The sequence below is a fragment of the Lactuca saligna genome, chromosome 3 (assembly GCF_052625555.1).
Source record: "Lactuca saligna cultivar CGN05327 chromosome 3, ASM5262555v1, whole genome shotgun sequence".
NCBI lineage: Eukaryota > Viridiplantae > Streptophyta > Magnoliopsida > Asterales > Asteraceae > Lactuca > Lactuca saligna.
In genome coordinates, this window is record NC_136419.1 from 37,224,715 (window position 1) to 37,244,816 (window position 20,102).

General features: G+C 33.5%; 1 protein-coding gene and 6 non-coding genes across 7 annotated transcripts; all 7 read right to left on the reverse strand.

Annotated features, from left to right (window-relative positions):
* Nucleotides 1–1,348: 1,348 nt before the first annotated feature.
* TRNAE-CUC (transfer RNA glutamic acid (anticodon CUC)) lies at nt 1,349–1,421 on the reverse strand. The gene has a single exon. It is a non-coding gene; the product is annotated as a tRNA-Glu (tRNA).
* Nucleotides 1,422–2,143: 722 nt separating this feature from the next.
* Nucleotides 2,144–4,334, reverse strand: LOC145035474 (cell division cycle 20.2, cofactor of APC complex-like). Its single transcript, XM_078984016.1, has 5 exons — nt 3,919–4,334; nt 3,526–3,798; nt 3,160–3,429; nt 2,492–3,073; nt 2,144–2,397 (listed from the first exon to the last, which is right to left on the reverse strand). Exons 1-5 carry the CDS (start codon nt 4,012–4,014, stop codon nt 2,254–2,256), a joined length of 1,365 nt encoding a protein of 454 aa, XP_078840142.1. The 5' UTR covers nt 4,015–4,334; the 3' UTR covers nt 2,144–2,253.
* An 11,644-nt stretch (nt 4,335–15,978) lies between these two features.
* On the reverse strand, nt 15,979–16,087 carry LOC145038033 (small nucleolar RNA snoR97). The gene has a single exon (XR_013679135.1). It is a non-coding gene; the product is annotated as a small nucleolar RNA snoR97 (small nucleolar RNA).
* Nucleotides 16,088–16,177: 90 nt separating this feature from the next.
* Nucleotides 16,178–16,293, reverse strand: LOC145038020 (small nucleolar RNA Z278). Its single transcript, XR_013679123.1, has one exon. It is a non-coding gene; the product is annotated as a small nucleolar RNA Z278 (small nucleolar RNA).
* Nucleotides 16,294–16,366: 73 nt separating this feature from the next.
* On the reverse strand, nt 16,367–16,455 carry LOC145038014 (small nucleolar RNA Z223). Its single transcript, XR_013679118.1, has one exon. It is a non-coding gene; the product is annotated as a small nucleolar RNA Z223 (small nucleolar RNA).
* Nucleotides 16,456–16,531: 76 nt separating this feature from the next.
* LOC145038037 (small nucleolar RNA U36a) lies at nt 16,532–16,619 on the reverse strand. Its single transcript, XR_013679139.1, has one exon. It is a non-coding gene; the product is annotated as a small nucleolar RNA U36a (small nucleolar RNA).
* A 236-nt stretch (nt 16,620–16,855) lies between these two features.
* Nucleotides 16,856–17,015, reverse strand: LOC145038045 (small nucleolar RNA snoR134). The gene has a single exon (XR_013679147.1). It is a non-coding gene; the product is annotated as a small nucleolar RNA snoR134 (small nucleolar RNA).
* Nucleotides 17,016–20,102: the final 3,087 nt, after the last annotated feature.

Below are 20,102 nucleotides of genomic sequence, written 5' to 3' on the forward strand. Positions count from 1 at the left end.
ATAAAGCAAATAATAGCATTTACACCATTTTAATAAAACAAATTTACATGCAATGATAAGTACACAAATCACTATGGAACAATGATTTAAATAATCTAACGTTCCTATACATCCATTTTGAAATATATATATATATATATATATATATATATATATATATATATATATATATATATATATATATATATATATATATATATATATATATATATATATATATATATATATATATATATAGAAGTAGGTTCTAGTGAAAACACAAGTAATTTGTAAAGATGAAAACAACCTATCAGATTTTGCAACGTGTATTCATTTGTTACAAATAATTATCATTTAAATACTAATTAAATTAATAGGATTAGGACTAGACGGTAATTTTACCTTTTATATACGGACTACGGTTACAAATGAATATATATATATATATATATATATATATATATATATATATATATATATATATATATATATATATATATATATATATTAGATCATAAAATAAGGCATTACAAAAGAATTCTTCTCACAACGTGAAACTCTTCTACGTATGGTGTGCGACCTCGTGAAAGTATTCATAAAAATAATTATTCATATGTGTATTGATTTATTATACTTGTTTTAGTATGTAACTAGTGTGTCATCATTAAACAATCATATGTAATGATTCTGAAGCAAAACAAGGATTAAAATCATTAAAAATCTTCACTGTGAAACGGTTCTTCACATTGTGATCCTTGCAAAACGTGGAATTACATTTTCAACCCTTTACTCTACTGTTAACAACTATGTAACATAAGTTTCATCATTTAACAATCAAATACAATGATTGTGAAGCAAAATGAATACATAAAAACAATGCACCATAAGAATGTTCTTCACCTATTGAAAAACTATGCAATACTCTTCTAACATCCAAGCGACATTTCGATTGAAAGGTCACAAAGAAGGGATCTAACTCTTAAGCGGAAGAGTATACAATCAAGACTAATTTTAGAAACTTACTTGATTCACTAAAAAGAATATTCATGTATCTGTGATTCTAATATTTATCGGTCTAATTGGAATAAACACGAGTACCAAAATAAAGATTAAAATTGATCTAATACAAGTTTGAAGTTGCAAAGTGCACACAAAATTTTCGACTCATGAAAAAGTTGATCTCGTTTACACATACGCTTTCTAACATGGTGGACATTTCCTGAAAAATGGTTATGTTGTTAAATCATTCTCTATTTTAAATCATTGGTTAAGAGGATTGCATTTGTAATTTGCATTACGCAAAGAGTTATGTCAAATTGATTCCATATATGAGCAGATGAAATAATAAGGCTCCGAACGCTTAAAAAAATTCCGTTGCCGGGACTTGAACCCGGGTCTCTCGGGTGAGAGCCGAGTATCCTAACCAACTAGACTACAACGGATATGTTATAGGTTTGGATAAAATATAATTTGTTTAGTAATAGATTATTTTCGTTGAAGGAAATCATAAGGTGTTTTAGTAATTGAGCTAATGTGTTTACTCGTTGAAGGAATATAAGGTGTTTGGGTATATGTTGTAAAAGTTGCAATAAAGACATATTTAAAAGGCAGATAAATTAGTTACATAAACAAATAGATTAATCACATTTATATAGAAAAGTTATATCAAATCAAATTACACCAGCAATTATTAACTAAAACATTTTAAAATTAAAGTTTAAATGAGCTTTGAAACTAGTTTTTTATCCATACAGCCCATATTTGAATCAATCATCTTTGTACACTTGGATTTCAACGTTCAGGGGTAAAAACACAGTTTTGCCTTTTTTGATAAACCCCGAGCCTCAAGTGTAATATGGGTGTGCAGAAAGATTGTTTCCAAAGAAGATTTCGGTGCAAAAAAATGACAAAAATGTTTGCTTAAAAAAAGTTGAGCCTAAAGTAAAAAAACAATCTTCAACAAGTGCTTCATCCACCAAGTTAAAAAAACATAGTGCTTCTTTTGACAACTTCAACAAGTGTTTCATTATGCAACTTATAGAGATGGGATTTAACTCCCAAAATAAAACAATACTCCAACAAATTAAGAAATATATATAACATTAAAAAGAAAAACTATGTTTAGGTAAAGCTATGAACAAAACATATGAACACGACAACAACAGAGAAAAACAAGGTGTCTTGTGAATAACATAAACAATGAAATACAATTTACAATTTACATAACTATCCTGACATCAATTTACATTTTGCACCAATGAAATACAATTCAAATCAACGAATGCGGTTCAAGTGAGCAAATGGCTCAGTTGCAGCCTTGGGAGCCGCTTTGGCAGCTACTTCCGGGCTCCCAAAAACATTCCAAAATCTCAACGTCTCATCTCCTGCTGCAGATGCAACTGTACATCCATCCGGACTCTGCAATCATGTTATCATCATTGTTAAAATAAAAACTTATAAAACAACAAATGTATATACGTATACGTATATATGTATGTATACACATATATACCTGTGCCATGAAAAGAACTCGCGATGTATGACCAGTGAGCTCCGCCATCTTAACCATGGACGGGTACTTCCAAAGAGTCAGTTGATTCTCCGTAAACCCATGCGAACTCAAAAGCTCCCGCTCATTTTTGTTCCATAAAAGCGCACACACTTGAGACCCTGTGTTCACCGAGTTCAAACAAGCACCCGTGTGCGTGTTCCAAAACTTGATACACTTGTCCCCACCACCACCTCCGGTCGCAAGCAAGTTCGCCTGAAACGGGCACCACGCAAGCGCCTTCACTGCAGCCGTGTGATCCTCGAGTCTGTGAAGCCATTGAGTCGGAGCATTAGCAGAAGCCATTGATCTGTCCCATATGTGAAGAAGGTTGTCGTTTCCACCACTAGCTAACTGTTGTCCTGAAGCAGACCATTTCAATCCGCAAACTTCTTGGTGATGTCCGCTGTAGGTTTCGACTATATGCGATCTTATTCTGACGTCGTTGTTTACTATTCTCCCATCCATTCCTCCTGTGGTTAGAACATGGTTGTTCCAATCTAGGGCTCCAACTCGAGATTGGTGTCCACCTTTCAATGTACGCAACTGGAAAAATATTCACAAAACGTTAATGAAAGAAAACACAAGATCTGAGAATCGTAGTTTATTTATTGTCTTTATTTGATTATTACCAATCTGTTTGAGGTAGAATCCCAGAGTTGGATATCGGAATTGTTTAGGCCGATGGAGATGTGTTGACCATCGGGTGCCCATTTGACACTTGTAACAGGGCCAGATTCGTCATCTACTGTAACGAGTTCAGAGGTGTTTCCATCTGTAGCGTCCCATAGATACACTGTGTTTCCTAAAGCGATTGCGAGGACATTGCTGCTTCCCCAATCCAATAAGTTTAAGTAGTAATCATCCACAAGATCTGGAGCATCCAATGTCCTTTCGGAAGTCTACATGTCCAAAACAGAAATGAGAAATTTAGTAGTTGAATTAGGAATTAGGATCTGAAAAGAAATGGATTTTGTAAATGTATGGATGTTAATTACCTGAGGAATGTATCTACGAGCTTTTACTGGTTTTGATTGTTGAAAGGAAGTAGAGCAGTTGTTAGGAATGGCATCTGTGGGTGTTGGAGGCTTGTTTTTGAAAGCTAGAATCCTTGTTCTGTTCATGTTGAAGGTTTCTGCTAAATGCTTCCTGTATGCTTCCTTTGAAGGTGAGCTTGCCAGTGGATTTTCCTTACCTTTTTTGGCTTCCGTTAGCATGTAATGAGCATAATCAAAATCCATCGCTGATCTATTCGGTATGAATCTATCCAACTACACACAATCAATTAAAAAAACCAATTCAGTAAACCACAATAAAACCATTGATTCCAGTAACCAACAATATAATCAACAAAATTAGATAAGATTGTCGATGAAAAGAGAAGTGATTACGTTTTCTCTAGAATTTCTTCTTTGAAGGTATTGCTCTTTAAGGGGGCATCGTGAGTGTGACTTGGTAGCCGAAGAACTTACAGATCCTGCATCCATAACGTTAGAAATAACAGGTATATATATAAAAAGTAAGATAAAGAAATCCAAAATTCCTGCAACACAAAGAGATTAGACGAAGAAGCTACGAACAGAAATCAGCAATTAAACGATAAAAGAATCGAAAAAATAAAATTAAAGAGCTTAGTGAGAGCGTTAATTGCTAGGTAGCGATGGCGAGAGCAGGATCAAGAGAGAGCGATTAATGCGTGCGTGATTAAGCAAGTGAACAATTAGGGGTTCATATACATGAAGAACTAGGGTTTTGATGGTGTTTTCTTGTGGTTTGCAGCGACGAAGATTAAACGGCTAGTAAAGGCAGCAATACAACCGTTGTAAATATTGTTACGGATATACCCTTGGCGAGCGGGGAATGGACATTTGTAAACTGGCAGGGAAACACACCAATGGGCCAAGCCCAGAATTAGGACCTTAATGCCCAAGACCATAATGATGTTTTTTAAAAGAATATTTACCATATAAGGACAATTTAAAAGTATTTACTACATAGGTATGGACGTATGGTTTTAACATTTTTATTATTATTTTTTTATTTTACTATAATTATTTTTGATCTTTTTAGTAACTTTTTGCTAGTAACGTTTATCAATTTTTTAACAAACAATTTATTTGAATCTAAACCAACTTCTCATAAAACCAATAATTTTTTTAATCTAAACCAACAAACATCTTAAATTAAAACCAACAAACAACATTTTAAATTAAAAGCAATTCGTAGGTAAAAAGCCAAGAATGTTTTAGGTACAAAACCAATTTGTGTGTCATTAATGCTAATCACCGGTTGACAATGTGCAAACCCCTTGATATAAGAATAAAAAACCCAAAAAACATGTCTAAATTCCATTGGTTCCATATCGTTTAGATCCCGAAACACACCATTTGACTATAGTTCCCATATTGAACTTTTGAAGTGCACATAGAAATAGTGGTAAAGCAGAATAAGATTCTTCCCAATTGTCAAACAACTGTTCAAATTGCCTTCTATTTTCCAGTCCAAGCCTTTTTGCATCAACTTCATTGTCACTCTATCATTTCATTGCTCACAACAACAACTTGAGAGATTTGTAGAAATCTTCATTATGAATAATGTCTGCTACGATATTAGCATCCATCTACCACAAACAACATCAGTAAGCAATAGTAAACGAAATCAGTAAGCAACATCTACCATCAATTATAATGATAAACTCACACTCAAAATCAGATACAAGAAAACAACATACAACACTCTAAATCAGATACAAGAAAAAAAATCATTTATTTAACCTTAGCTGTAGCACCTGGTTCCCGGTACGTATCTCTTGTAATTAAAAATTCAAAATTCATGCATTTTTGCCTTGGACTCGGTGAGTTGAAGGACCAACTCGCCGAGTAGGAGCGGGATGAGACGCGAGGCCTGAGCTTTGGACTCGGCGAGTAGGCCCTGTTTTGGGCAAAAACCCTAACCCGAGTGTTTGCACCCTATTTAAGCCCTCTAACTCGGCCTCCTTTGTCCCTAACACTTCCAGAGAGCTGTAGAGCGAAACCCTAGCCCCCATATTGTTCTTGTGAGTGATTTTGCTTGGTGAAGGAAGTTTGGATCATAGAAGAAGAAGGAGGAAGTTGAAGAGTGCAAGGAGGGGAGTATATCCGAAATCTACACTATGAGAAGCTTCCATTCAGGTAGAATAGTTCCTACCTTGATCACTAGTTTATTAAATACCATTTTTGTCCCTAATTGGTGGTTTTCACGACCTAAAACGCCAAACTCCATGTGTTTGTGCTTAATGATCCGAAAGGACTTCAGGTCTAGACCTTGTGGACGTATTATAAGCATAAAGTTTCTGTAGTTGAAGTGATTGAGGTCCCCATTGAGTGTATGACCTCATAAAGAGCTTGGATTTACCTTTTGGAGCTTGTAGGGCTATGCATGCACATAAAGTTTGCAACTTTACGTGATAAGCATGCCCTAGGAACATAGATCTATGGTTTTGAAGCGTTACATGTCTCAGATTTGGTCTATATGGGAAATGGGTCAAGGGACTCGACGAGTTCTTTGAAGATGGCCTTAGACTCTGCGAGTTGGATGAACAAGTCGGCGAATACTATGAAGATTGCCTGGTACTTAACGAGTTGTTCTTCAAACTCGGCGAGTCAGATGAATAGTTACTGAGTAAGAGGGGTTTAGATGTTGAAGGTACAACCCTCGTGTTTGCATGCGAAATTAGCAATCTAACATGTTGCAATAGTCCCAGAAACCCAAATCCTCATAAAGGATGCTCTGGTGAGGATTTGGAAGCGAGTGGGAGGTATGCTCGTATGGACTCGGCGAGTTGTTCTTGGACTCGGTGAGTTGGATCGCGAGCCGGTTCTATCGTCCCAAGTAGTGAGTTAAGGGTGACTCAGTGAGTGGGGAGAGGGACTTGTAGAGTAGGATCGGGTTAGTGGGAGAAGGACTCGGCGAGTCGATGCCATGACTCGGCGAGTCCAGTCAACTGGAAGTTGACTTTAACCAAGGAGTTGACCTTGGACCAGGTGTGGGTCAATCATCTGACCTAAGGGTGTGTATGAGTAGCTAATCCATGTTTATGATTTATAGCCAGAGGATTACCGATTTAGCAGTCAAGCGCTTAGCAAGCATACTTTCAGCAGCTACTTTTCGAGGTGAGTTACCTTCCAGTAGCAATGGGTCTAAGGCCACAATGTCGGCCCACCAATAGGAGACATATGATAGATGATTGTCTTTGTGATATCATCTAGGTTTGTTACTACCTGATATGTTATATGCTAGCATGATATGTTGTATGTGATAGTAGTAGAGTTCGGTTGTTAGGATCGAAGGGTAGTCAGACACCCCAGGTACGTCAGACAGTATGTGATGATATGTTTGCATGCTGGCTTGTTATGTTAAATGTGATAGAGGTAGTAGGAAGGGACTAGTCCCCGAGTTTGGTTGTTAGGACTGAAGGGTAGTTTAGGCACCCCAGATATGTCTGATAATATGCGTATGTTATGTTATATGTGATAGTAGTAGTAGGGGTGAAATAGTTCCCGAGGTTCGGTTGTTAGGACCGAAGGGTAGTCAGCACCCCAGAATGGCTTGACATGGGGAGGTCGGCACTCCAGAATGGCCGTACGGGTAGGTCGGCTCCCCATAATGGTCGTACCGGGTAGGACGGGCACCCCAGAAATGTCTAGCAGTACGTACGTGATATGATTGTATGGTATGTGGTACGATGGGGGGACTCACTAAGCTTCGTGCTTACAGTTTTCAGTTTTGGTTTCAAGTACCTCTTCAGCGAAGGGGAAGAAGCTAGCGCGGTAGCGGTACATCATACACACACACACATTGGATTTCCACATTATGAGATGTTCTGGGATTGTACTCGGACATTATTATTATTTTCACGTTTTGGGTTTTCAGACACGTAATATGTTTTATGAAATGATAAAATCGGAGGATGTTTTACTATAAATATTTTACAAACCACTTATTTTAAATGAAATTTTTGGGCGTAAAAATTGGGTCGTTACATTAGCAAAACTCTACATCAAAATTCAAAGTCAAAATCCCCTCTCTGTTTGATTTAAGCAGTAACTCGGTATGTTCAATTCAAAAATCTAAACCTAAGCTTGTTCAACAAAAAATTCAACATTACCTAACAAATATACAAGAAAGTTCAAACGAGAGTCTACCAACAAATAAGATATTATAGATCACCTAATAATAGTCAGGTACTAATCCTTAATCTAAAACTCATATATTTCATAGTTTGACCAAAATTAAATAGTTAATGGTCAAGTCAAAGTCAATGGTCATACAGATCAACACACCATGACAAGCCCTTGTTCACGTCGCTACCACTAGGCAACAAAATAATCATGAATCAGGATCAAGGCTCGCGCCATGACACCCTAATGGCCACATCATGCTTTTCAGAGAATCAACCAACTTTTCATAAGGTCTTTACCCCTATGGTCTAGAGCTTAAAAGCTCATATATGATCCTTCTAATGGTTTGTATGTATAAAATTTTCAACTTTATCCATTCCAAAGTCTCAATCCATCAAGATCTCCAACCTTAAATCTCCAAGGGACCAAAATAACCATATCTCTTGCATGAAGCGATGTGATGCACAAAAATCCTAACTTTCTAGCAACACTAAGGTCCAAAAGTCATAAAAGCAACACAATAGGTTCTGGAGTTTTCCCAAACTCCATAACACAATAAATAGGACCAAAAGATGTTAACTTTAATGCACAAACTATATCTAAAGAGAAAATCATCAAGGTAAGAACTTTATACTCATAAAGGTATTGATTCACCAACATGGACTTCATTCACCTCCAATCTTCCCATAAACAATCACAAAATTTCAAATACTCAAGAATGAAGGCTAAGGTTTGCTAAAGGAATATTTTTGGGAGTGAAGGTTGAGAGAATAGGGAAACCCTTAACTTAGAGTCTTTATATAGGACTCAAGTCCTGAGATTAGGGTTTGGGATTTTTGCAACTTCGCAGTACGACCTACACTTATTCACATCTCAAATTATGACGTGACACATTGTATCATCCCGAGTTTTCTACACATACATCTATAGGGATATATCAGATTTTTCTAACAAATATGGAATTCTAGTACAATTAAAACACTTTACATCCCAAGTTTAATCACGGGTTTACAATAAAATCTATCTATTAAATAAGCAACAAGGGAGAAATATAATTTTATAAAATCATCCTTCAATACTAAGTCCTTGTGCAATAATTTTCTCACGTACCACAATTGCTTCTTGAACCTGCAAAACATGAAACATATCTACTACATTATGCCACAGCTCTGGTAAGTTATATTCTAATATGTTTTCATGTTAAACTACTCTTATTCTAACTCTATTTATATTTCCACATTCGAACTTTCTTTTCTCTTATTTTTCATAGCATATACTACTATTATTTCTCTATCTTTACATACTCTACATTTTGTCCTCTTTTCTCATACTATGATCTATTATTTATCTTTCTCATCTCATCTATCTCTTGCTTTATCATATAACACCCGTTTCTGCAGCTACATCTCTTAAAAAATTTATTTTATTTTTATTTTGGAAAAATGGGTCCTATGTGGGGCGTAGGTGATCACCTACACATGGTGTAGGTCAACAAAGTCATAACGGGGACTTAGTGCCCTACGCAGGGCGTAAGGCTTGGTTCACCCTATGTAGACACGTAATGAGGAAATCGTAATTTCAGGGTTTTGAGCCCTATTTAATGACTCTAACCCCTTGAGACCCTTCTTACTATCAACCTCCACCCTCTTTGACAGCCAACAGGAAACCTTAATTGTATTGAGCTAATATTTGAGCCTCTTATGTGTTTGTGGTGCATTTTAAAGAAAGAGAAGTCCATCTTTGAAGCTTGGTGAAGCTCAAGTTTGTAGATCCAGAGTCTTCATTCCATTTACCAACTCTAGTAGGTATAAAGCCTTCACCTTGATGATTTATTGAGTAAATGTAACGTCCCAAAAATTAAGACCAATTTTTTTTTTAATTATAATAAAACCACCATTCAAAACATGTTCATAAAACCATGATAAAATCATAGTATGATCAAAACATCCAAATACATCAGAGTCGAATAAAAAGAGGAACGATATGGTGTGTGTGTGATGCGATCATCCCAAGATCTTCCATTTGGATCCTCAATCAATACGCTTGAAGTGTTCGATTTTTTTTCTTCTCTTGTTTTAGAGTGTAGAAATGTGATGACTTTTAGGGTTAAAACTTTGGAGAGCATAGGTGTAATTTGGGGAGAGGATATGGATATTAGTTTATCTTATTGTAACAATTTTTTATATAATGGATCTTTCTCTGTAGAATATTATGGGCTTTATTTGGTATTGATGTTTTCCATAAATATTATTATGTTGTTATTGTCATTGGGAGGGTTGTTAGGGGATATTTGAGGCAATTTTCCTAACATATACTAACATTTATTGATGATTTTATTGGGAAAACATATATATCTTTATAATCAAAGAAATAAACATTGTTAGGTGTTTAATGAATTCAAAACCTTAATAAAAAGGAAAAAATAGTAGCATACAATTTCTTAGAAGTGATAAAGGGGTCGAGTTCAATACTATTTCTAAGAAATGATAGATGGGTCGAGTTAAATAATGAGTTAAACTATTATTGTGTTGTAAATAATATAAAGAGTCATTTGATGATTTCCTACACACCTAAACAAAATATGGTAGGTGACTGCACAAATGAAAAAATCTTAAATATGGTGAGATGTGTACTTAATGAGAAGGGATTGTAAAAGGTGTATGGGGTGAGGTTTCCTATTCATCAATAAATGTACTTAAGAAAAATTCCTACTCAAGTCTTGGAAAACCTATGAGTGTTAGAGTTGAGGTAAGCCAAACATTAAACACTTAAAAGTTTTTTTATGCATATGTCATGTCCATATTTCATGAGAGAAGATAGTAAAGTTGGATGACAAAAGCCACGAGTGTTTGTTTTTTTAGTTAGTTAAATATCTAAGGTATTCAAGCTGTATGATCTAATCCCTAAGAAAGTATCATCAGTATGAACATCATTTTTGGTGAAGATAAATGTTATGAATAGAGAAGAAGTGTATAAGAAGAAAATTTTCTTGTTTAATACTAAAAGGAAGAATACTCATGCATGAATCTTACTAATAATGGTCATCATGAATGAAAACACAAGCTCTTAAAATAAATCGCATTTAACCTCAATTAAAGATGATTCTTCAAATCCTAACATAAAACAACTGAATTAGGGAAAAATAAATATATGAGCACCTAGTTACTTATAGGGTTACATTAGTTGGGAAGGACTTTATGAACAGTGGCACTACTTACCTTTGATAATGATCTTACGAGTTATTATCTGATATTGATCATATGATTTATTATGAAGAGGTAAAAGGAAACAAAATAGAGAAATGATAATAAAGAAATAGAAGCCATAAAAAGAAACGAGGTGTAAGAATATGTCACTTCACGTTCTAGAACAAAAATCGTTGGAGTAAAATGGGTCTACAAAACTTATATGCACAAAAAAGAAAGAGTGGATAACTATAAAACTAGGAGTGTTCAAAAATATTTGTATCCAAAAACCCGATCTAAAAAATCAAAAAATTTGATCCGAAATTATCCGAAGTTTCGGATATTTGGATTTCGAACTTTCGGATTCGGATTCAGATATTAGTTTTACAATTTTTCAGATATTTTGGATATATAAAATATGAAAAACATGAGTTTTTATTTTTCATTACATTTTATGTTATTGTTTGAAAATGCAAATTAGAAAGATTTTCAGGTTACGGTTAACTTGTTTATGCTATTATGTGGTGATATCATGACAAATTGTTAAAAAACAATGATGTTATATTCAAATGACTAAGGTCATGTTCGATAGTTTCTGTACGGAAAAGTACTGTCTGGGAAAGTATTGTATAGAAAAGTTTTCTAACTGGAAAAGAAACCATGTTGTTTGATTGTACATGACTGTGTTGAATGATGAAAAATGACAATATTTCTCTGTTGTTCTATACTGTGATGGATGAAGTTGTTAAATAATTATAAAAACATATCAAAATTACATAATAATCATTTAAAAATCCAAATAGAATGTTGATTAAGTTTTTTTTTTGTTTTATTTATTTATTTTTTTTTTTTCAAATTGATGTTACATTTTAATTCTTTCTAGCAATTTTTTTTTTTTTTTTATAACTCAACATGTGATTTTTGATTCGGTTTGTGTCTAATAGTGGTGGGATGAATGAATTTTTAAAAATATATTAGGATGATGGTGATGTTGTCAAAAAAAATTAATCCAATAAAAATGAATTAAAAAAGTTAACTAAAAGAAACTAATAATTCAATAAAATAATATTTAATAATATATAAATATTATATATTTATAAATAATATTAATTAATATATAATAACCCGCTAAAATAGTTTATCCATAAAAAGGAAATAAAAAAAACTATTTAAAAGAAATTAATAATCTAATAAAATAATATTAATTAATACATAATTAATATATTAAAAATAGTATTTATTAATATATAATAATCCAATTAAAAATAATAATCAAATAAAAAAAATTAAAAAATAATACTTAAAAGAATTTAAAAATCCAAGAAAAAAATAGGCAAGGTTTGGGGTACTGTTGTCTTTCTAGCATATTCAGCCAGAAAGATATGGTTTTGGATTTTCTGGGAAAGACATATTTTACCAGGAAAGACCCATTTTTTTTGCATATCAAACATTCTTTCCGGTCCATTCAACCAGAAAGATCTGTTTGGACCCGGAAAGATGTCTATCAAATGGAGCTTAAGACAATGCTATGTATTCTCATGTGCAACTATTTAATTGCGAGTCTTTGAGCTATTAAAGAATGAAGCTTTATTATTAATACTAGGTGTAAGACCCATGTATTACATGGGTTCATTTAAAAAAAATATGAAATTCTAAACATTTAAGAAGTTTAAATTTATAAAAAAAATTCGAAAAATATATAATTATTAAAATTAAAGTTTTTTTCTCCTTTAAATTTAAACATATAATTTAGATAAATAAACAAAGGAAAATAATGAGGTTTTAATTTTGAAAATTTGGAATTATAAGAAAAGTCAGTTAATGAAATTGATATGCATTTATTGATACATTTATTACAATTAATACATTTAATCAATTATTATATGAAAATTAATAAAAATGAAAATAACCACAAAATGCCATGTGGAAAGAATTTAATTGAAAATAACCTCAAAATGACAAGTGGCAAAATCAATGAGAGTGTCACATGTGGCAAAAATATTTTCATTTATTAGAATAAATATTTTCCGTTAATACTTAACGGTGCAATAGTTTAGGTGTCTTATATCGATAATCAAAGGCTTTTAATTTGTTAGATTTAATTTATCAAGTAGATTTCAACATATTAGTATGCTAATAACGCTTAATATTGTTTGTTTAATTAATTGGATTGATATTTTATAGACTAAAACTAAGATTTTCGGATATATATGATTTTATTATCCGAATCCGTATCCAAAATTTCGGATTCGAATTTTTGGATATTCAGTTTTGAACACCTCTATAGAAATCCTTGTTGCAAAAGGATATGTACAAATACAAACTACTATTTTTATTATTAATAAAGTGTCATCATTTATGTTGAATGGTTTCTCTATTCTCAAATGATAATACAAGTTTTAACCAAAATATAATTATCTTAGAATTTTAGGTGTTTGAGTTTTGCTACCAAGTTAAATAATTGAGATAAGGTATAAGTTTTAACCAAAATATAATTATCTTAGAATTTTAGGTGTTTGAGTTTTACTACCAAGTTAAATAATTGAGATAAGGTACAAGGTGCTTGTTCCAAAGGGGTATAATCAAATAGAAAGGATTCAATATGAAAAAACTTTCTAGATTTTGTGTTATTTTAAATTATTCTTAAGAGAAATAAATTCAAATTTTACTTATTTAATAAAAAAAAAATAAGTTTGATCATGGTGATTATTTGAAATATTAACAATTGTTTGTAAAGTTGTAGAGTTCCAAATAAATGTGGATTCAAATTTATATATAAATATTTAAACCTTTTTTAGCTATTTTAAAAATTAATCTTCGACTTTTTTATTTTTATTTGATATTTTGATTTAGGTTTTGAATTTAACATCATATTTATTTTAACAAATTAAATATATTATATTGATAATTCAAAAAGTTTAAAATTAATATGATAATATTTTATGTGGCTAAGTCCAAACGTTTAAAAATTAACGGATATGATACTTTTTAACTAGTTTGGTTGTGATGTTAGTCCATATAAAAGTTTAAAAAAATAAATTAAAAAAAAATACTAATACCTCCCCCATTTATTTTTTAGATTTTGTAATGCAATTCGAAAATGGAAAGCATAACACTTAAAAAAGGCTAGAAGGCTACTGGATGAAACAAAAAACAAGCTAGCTGAGCTGAAAAAGGACCGTTGAAACTCGAATGTTAACAGATATGGAAATGGATTCATGGAAAGACTATAAAATTAAATTAATAGAGCTGGAGCAGATTGAGAAGATGAAGATGCACCTCACAGAAGGCAAAAGTAAAATGGATAGTAGATGAGGACGAAAATACTCGTTTCTTCCATGGTTCAATTAAGAAAAAGTCACGAAATAATAGAATCCATGGGCTCTTGATAAATGGAGCATGGTCTACTAATCCAACTGAGATTAAGTAGGAAATTCACGCGTTCTATTCATTGAAGTTTCAAGAGAATTGGAACAATAGGCCCTTATTAATCAACCCTCGGTACAAGAAACTCTCGCCTTCCCAACAAGCCAACCTTGAATCTACCATCACCATGGATGAAATAAAGAATGCAATTTGGTGCTACAGTGGGGATAAAGCCCCCGGTCCCGACGACTTGACATTCAAAATGATGAAGGCTACATGGGAAATTATGAAGGACGACATCTCCAGTCAATCACTTCCAGCATCATGGGTTTTTGTTGTCTTGTTGATGAATGTACAAAGTGGTGGCTAAGATTGTTGCCATCCATCATAAGTCTGTGATTGGTACTGTCGTTGATGAGGTCCAGTAGACATATATCAAAGGGAGTCACATTCTGGATGGGTCTTTAATTTTGATTGAGATTCCTTCTTAAAGTCGATTTTGAGAAGGCTTTTGAATCCATCAATTGGAGTTATTTAGACTTATCTTGGAACAAACTGGATTCGACTCAACATGGAGAAGATGGATTTGGGGGTGTCTCAATTCTTCAAAAGCTTCGGTACTAGTCAACAGATGAGTTCTCCATATCAAAAGGGGTTCGATAGGGGGCCCCTCTCCCCCAACATGTTTATCCTAGCAATGGAAAGCCTAAACGTTATTGTAAGTAAAGACATACTGCTTGTGTTGTAAAGACTAAGCATCAGAACTCTCATAGACACACCATCAAAAATCATATCAAACTCAAGAAGACAATTCTTGGGGTTTGATTGATTAGGGTTTTAACGCTTATATGTTGGGTACGCAAGAAACCTTACCTTACGAGACGAGCATGTATCGGAGATTGCATATCTCAAATTAGGTTTGTTTAAATTCAAAAGTTCATATCAGCTTTCATCTTCTAGTTCTTGGCATTCATCTTTTCAACAAGGTTTTAATATCATACAGTTTTTTATTACTTGATTCTTTTTTCAATAATTTGAAACGTTTTTAATGTAATTACTTGAATTTTTTTCATTAGCTTGTACATCAACACACACCCCAAATTTCAGGTTGGATCCGTCAATGGTTATAACACAAAATAATAGTAACCTTTATAACATTATATGAACAAACAATTTCAATACAATTTATGTTTTGACATAGACACTTTATAAACATTTATCAAGCACAAGTTTAATCATTTTAGATGACACATTATCTAATCAGAATTTGTTCTTTAATTACACAATACCTGTTTGTGTCAACCTACTTCACAGTATACATGTTAATTTGTTGAAACTTTTGCATCTCACATGACCTTATTTATCAACAAATGGCAATAACGTTATACCCATTATACCACAAAGCGTAACACAACTAGGCCACATACGCTTGTGGGCAGAACATTTATCAACAAATGGCATAAACGTTATTTCTATCATCCATTATCAACTCTAGTTCCAGTATCCTACATCAAATGTTCTCAGACCACTGTCATGCAGACTGATTTTGATTCACGTTCTCTATTTAACAAATTTTCCTACACTTTTTTGTTATAAAAAAATATTCCACTAATGATCAACAAGAGTCATTTAAAAATAAATAGATTGCTGATTCAACAAAATAACAAAAAAGCGCACACATGGAAGTAAAAAATAAAAACAAAACCCATGATGGGGATAGTATCGTAGTAGACATTTAAAAAAATCTAGTGCTGTTATTTAACTCCAGTCTCGTTAATGTTACGAAAGAAGAAGCTGATGACAACACCTTGGTCTCTGAGTTTTTTCAGACTCAGAACCTTTTTGTATTTCAAGGCAAAGAGTATAATTAAAACTCAATAAATCATATCGAATCAAATGAATCAAATATTATTAAGATTAGCCATAAAAAAATACATAGCACCTCAGTTAAATCCTGTAATATCATCTGAAATACAGCTTCACCAAGTGGTTCTCCCTGTAAAACAAGGTCTTGGATCCACTATACCTCCAACATTTGGATTATATCATCATCGGTTTTTTTAAAAACTACAAAAAAAACAATCTATAAAAATAAGTTTTTTTACATTCGGAAACTAAAAAAATAGGAATCAGAGCTCAGAGTAACAAACAGCTCTATCTATCATGAATTCTCAGAAGCAGAACTGGCTTAAAGCTGTATAATTAATCATCACTGCGAGAAATCACAATAGGCTTGAAGAATCACAAAATCAACCCTCTAAAAATCAAATTAAATTATTAGATTTATACAGAAACGGCTCATATTAAGAAATTCAACCATTTTAAATCCTTTACTTCACTGATCTCTCTCAGAAGCGCGGATAAATCATCAAATCATTGCCGAGAAACAGATTAATCAACATAAAGCGTAATAATTCGTAATAAATAAACGAATAAATATAGAGGAAATTTTTAGAGGAAAAAACAGTAAGAAAATTTAAACCTCCACGTTAACGCCGCCTAGGGTTAACTATATGCCTCCATGACTAGACCTCTTTCCAATAGAAATTAAGGAAGAAGGCTTAAGGTGTGGTGAGGCAGAACATATGAAAGGGATAAAGAAAGACCTAGATTCGATGATCTGTAGCCGTCGATTTGACACAGAAACGGCCATGGAAAAAGGTACAAAAAGGCTGAACTGCAACACTTGACGGCTGTATATCTGTTTTAGCACGAGCATTGGGGCTTTCTTCTTCATCCAATTTGTATTTTCAGAGAAGCCCGGGGTGCTACATGCAGATTACTCTATAAATCAAACAAAAACTCTAATATGAAAAACTTACGATCAAAGTGCAGGAGATGTATCTGTATTCTGTGAGTCTGTGATTCTAAAAGTCGAGCAGATCATTTGATTATAAATAGATAAAACTGATGTATTTTGAACACTGAAACCCTGGAACTGACTGGATGTATAACGTTCGTTTTTTTAATGGGACTGGGCTGTCTTGGGCCAGCCCATTACAATGACGTTTGATCGCCTTCAGGTTTACAAAACAGCTTGATTGTCAATGAATTAGACTCACTTTTAAATTACACAAGGTTTAGTAACCAAATTAAAAGGAATGAAAGTTTGTTAGGAGAATATATTTTTGATTGGCTTTAAGACTTTAGCTCCATTTTATTTTCAATGAAAGAAAAAATAAAATCAAAAGAGTGTGTGCAGTCAAGAGGATAGATCCATATATGTTGTTCAAGACTTTGTTAAAACCACAAAAGGTTAAAGGATCTTCCCTCTCTATTTGGTTTCATGGCTTTTGACAAAAGAAAATGTGAGAAAAAATGGTTTTAAATGTTTAATGGAATTTAGATCTATGTTAGAACACAAATTCTAGTTTTTAAAGTGAATCTTAATAATATATAATCACATAAATTGATTAACTGTGTGATTAGTGGTGTTTTGGGATGAAACATGGCCAAAACATTTGATATTCACTTTTAACAATAGGCGTATTTAAGATAGTTCTTTTGAGGTAAGCATACCCGTCAAAAACTCATATGTCATATCACATAATACACATCATATTTCCCTACAAATGAGATATCTACATAAGTCATAGTGACATGGTTTGTAAGTAAATAACATTTAATATTAACATAATTTTTCGTTAATGAAATAAAATGTCATGATATACATATGCATTTTATTTGTACCTTAATTGCCACTATAGCATAAAAATGTTTGGTCGAATTTACACATTTAGTTACTCAAGTTTTTTTTGGCGCAATTATTCTTTAATGTTAGGATTGACTTTCTAACTGAACCATTAATTGCCACTATAGCATAAAAATGTATGGTCACTTATGCTTGGATAGGAGTCATTATGCAAGAAAGTTCTTACTTAGACAAAAAGATGAGTGTTAGAAATATAAGAAAAGTAATGTCACAAAAGTTTGGTATTCATGTACGTATTATAACCTAAACAGGCCATCATATCACTGAATGATCAGTACTACCATACAAGTTTACAAGCTCATACAGTAGGCATATAAAGGCATCTCTCCTAGCATCCTAACCATAATAAACTATGGGCCCGCATTGGTGCTTTCAACCCGCTAAACACAATGAGAAAACCCAGCTTAATCAAAAGATAGAAAATCCCATGCCCAAACGTGTTGCACAATGACTCCTCACACTGAACACAATCAATATCAATCATTATTACATTCTTAAGGTTAAACCCATAAGACATGAGGCTCAATACTAGCCCAAGCCCAATTAGGCCCACTAATAACCTAAACCAATTAGAGAGTCCTAAGGCCCAAACAATAATCTATCTTCCTAAAGGGTAAAAGACTATTTTACCCCTTCCATAATTGGTCCAACATCTCATAGCCTAACCCTTAAAAGGACCAAAATGGACACCGTGGGGAGTACGCCCTACGTACTAGAAACGTACGCCCCATATACTCACCTCTGAAACACCACGTACAAGCAGTCGATGCATAATACAAGCATTACACTGAGCGTACTCCTATGTACGCCCAATGTACTCATCAGATGCCCAAAAACCCATATTAAGCTCTTATTGAGTTGATTCAAGTCGTTCAAACACATATATGATCCCTACATAAGGTCTTAAACCATAAAGTTGCCAACTTTACTCCTCTACATGCCTTAATGGGACCCAAAACCTATTTTCATCCTTCTAAACCCATAATATGAACACCAACTGAATCATAACTCACCCAAACTCATCAAGATGACATATTTATGCACCCACAACCTCAGAAGTTCTAAGATCCAACATTTTAAGCTCTTGGAGTAGCTTATACTCACAAAGATGACTCTAAGGACCAAAATAAACCCAAAACATACCCTATATTAGATCTAACACATAGAGTCATCAAGTTAGAAACTTTATATCTCCTGGATGTTGATGAAGATGATTAGAGCTTGGATCCACAAGCTCCAAGTCAAACAATGCTTCCAACAAGAACTCCTTCTTCTCCTAGGCATACTAAAAACCTAACAAACGCTCAAATGAAAACTATGGTTTCAAACCTAGGGTTTAAAGGGATGGATGCTGAAGATAAGAGGGTTTGGAGTTGAGTTAAGATCATTAAATAGGGTCAAAGATCCTAAATTAAGGTTTGCATGAGGCTTGAGTACGCAGGACGTACTCCTAATATGCCAAGCATACTACATAAGGTGCCCACAATCCTCCTGCCTAGTATGCCCAACGTACTCCCAGTGTACGCCCTGCATACTAGGCTTAGTCTTAAGTCACCAAACTTCTGAAAGCCATAATTTCTTCATTCTAAATCTGATTCCCGCAATCCTTATATCCACAAAAAGGGAATAAGAAGTTCTACACTTCTATAAACTCCCCTTGCCATAAAACTTTCCGAACTAAGATCCAAAATTCATAAAAGGCCAAAATTGCCACTTTATCAATATACCCTTGGACTCTAAAACACAAATCGAACACCTGGATCATCCAATCTACATTATCCATACTCGAAGGGGTATAAGTCTCTCTTTCCCAAAGGCCCTAAGCCTTATGATAAACGATTTTCGGATCATGGCCCCGATTTATGAAACGATTCGAAACAAGGTGTTACAAAAATGAAATTTAAAACTAGACAAAACAACCAAAAGGAAAGTTGTAGGGTACGTAGAGACCTACACGGGTATATAAGAGTCATTGAAAACGGAGTTTCGGATGTGAGAGTTATGAAATTTCAAAGTTTAACTTTTACAGAGGAGCGCACCTGCACGCGGTGCGCCGAACATACCTGACACTTGATCCATCGGGATATGGGATGACATGGCATGAGGGGAAGGGCGACAATTGTCACCCTCCAGTGGCTCACATGTAATTATGT

Excerpts from the sequence above, each read along its gene's own strand:
- LOC145035474 (XM_078984016.1), bottom strand. The coding sequence starts at position 4,014 with ATGGATGCAGGATCTGTAAGTTCTTCGGCTACCAAGTCACACTCACGA. Across the intron at positions 3,799-3,918 it reads GAAGAAATTCTAGAGAAAAC|TTGGATAGATTCATACCGAA; the intron begins GTAATCACTTCT and ends GATTGTGTGTAG. Across the intron at positions 2,398-2,491 it reads GAGTTCTTTTCATGGCACAG|AGTCCGGATGGATGTACAGT; the intron begins GTATATATGTGT and ends ACATGATTGCAG.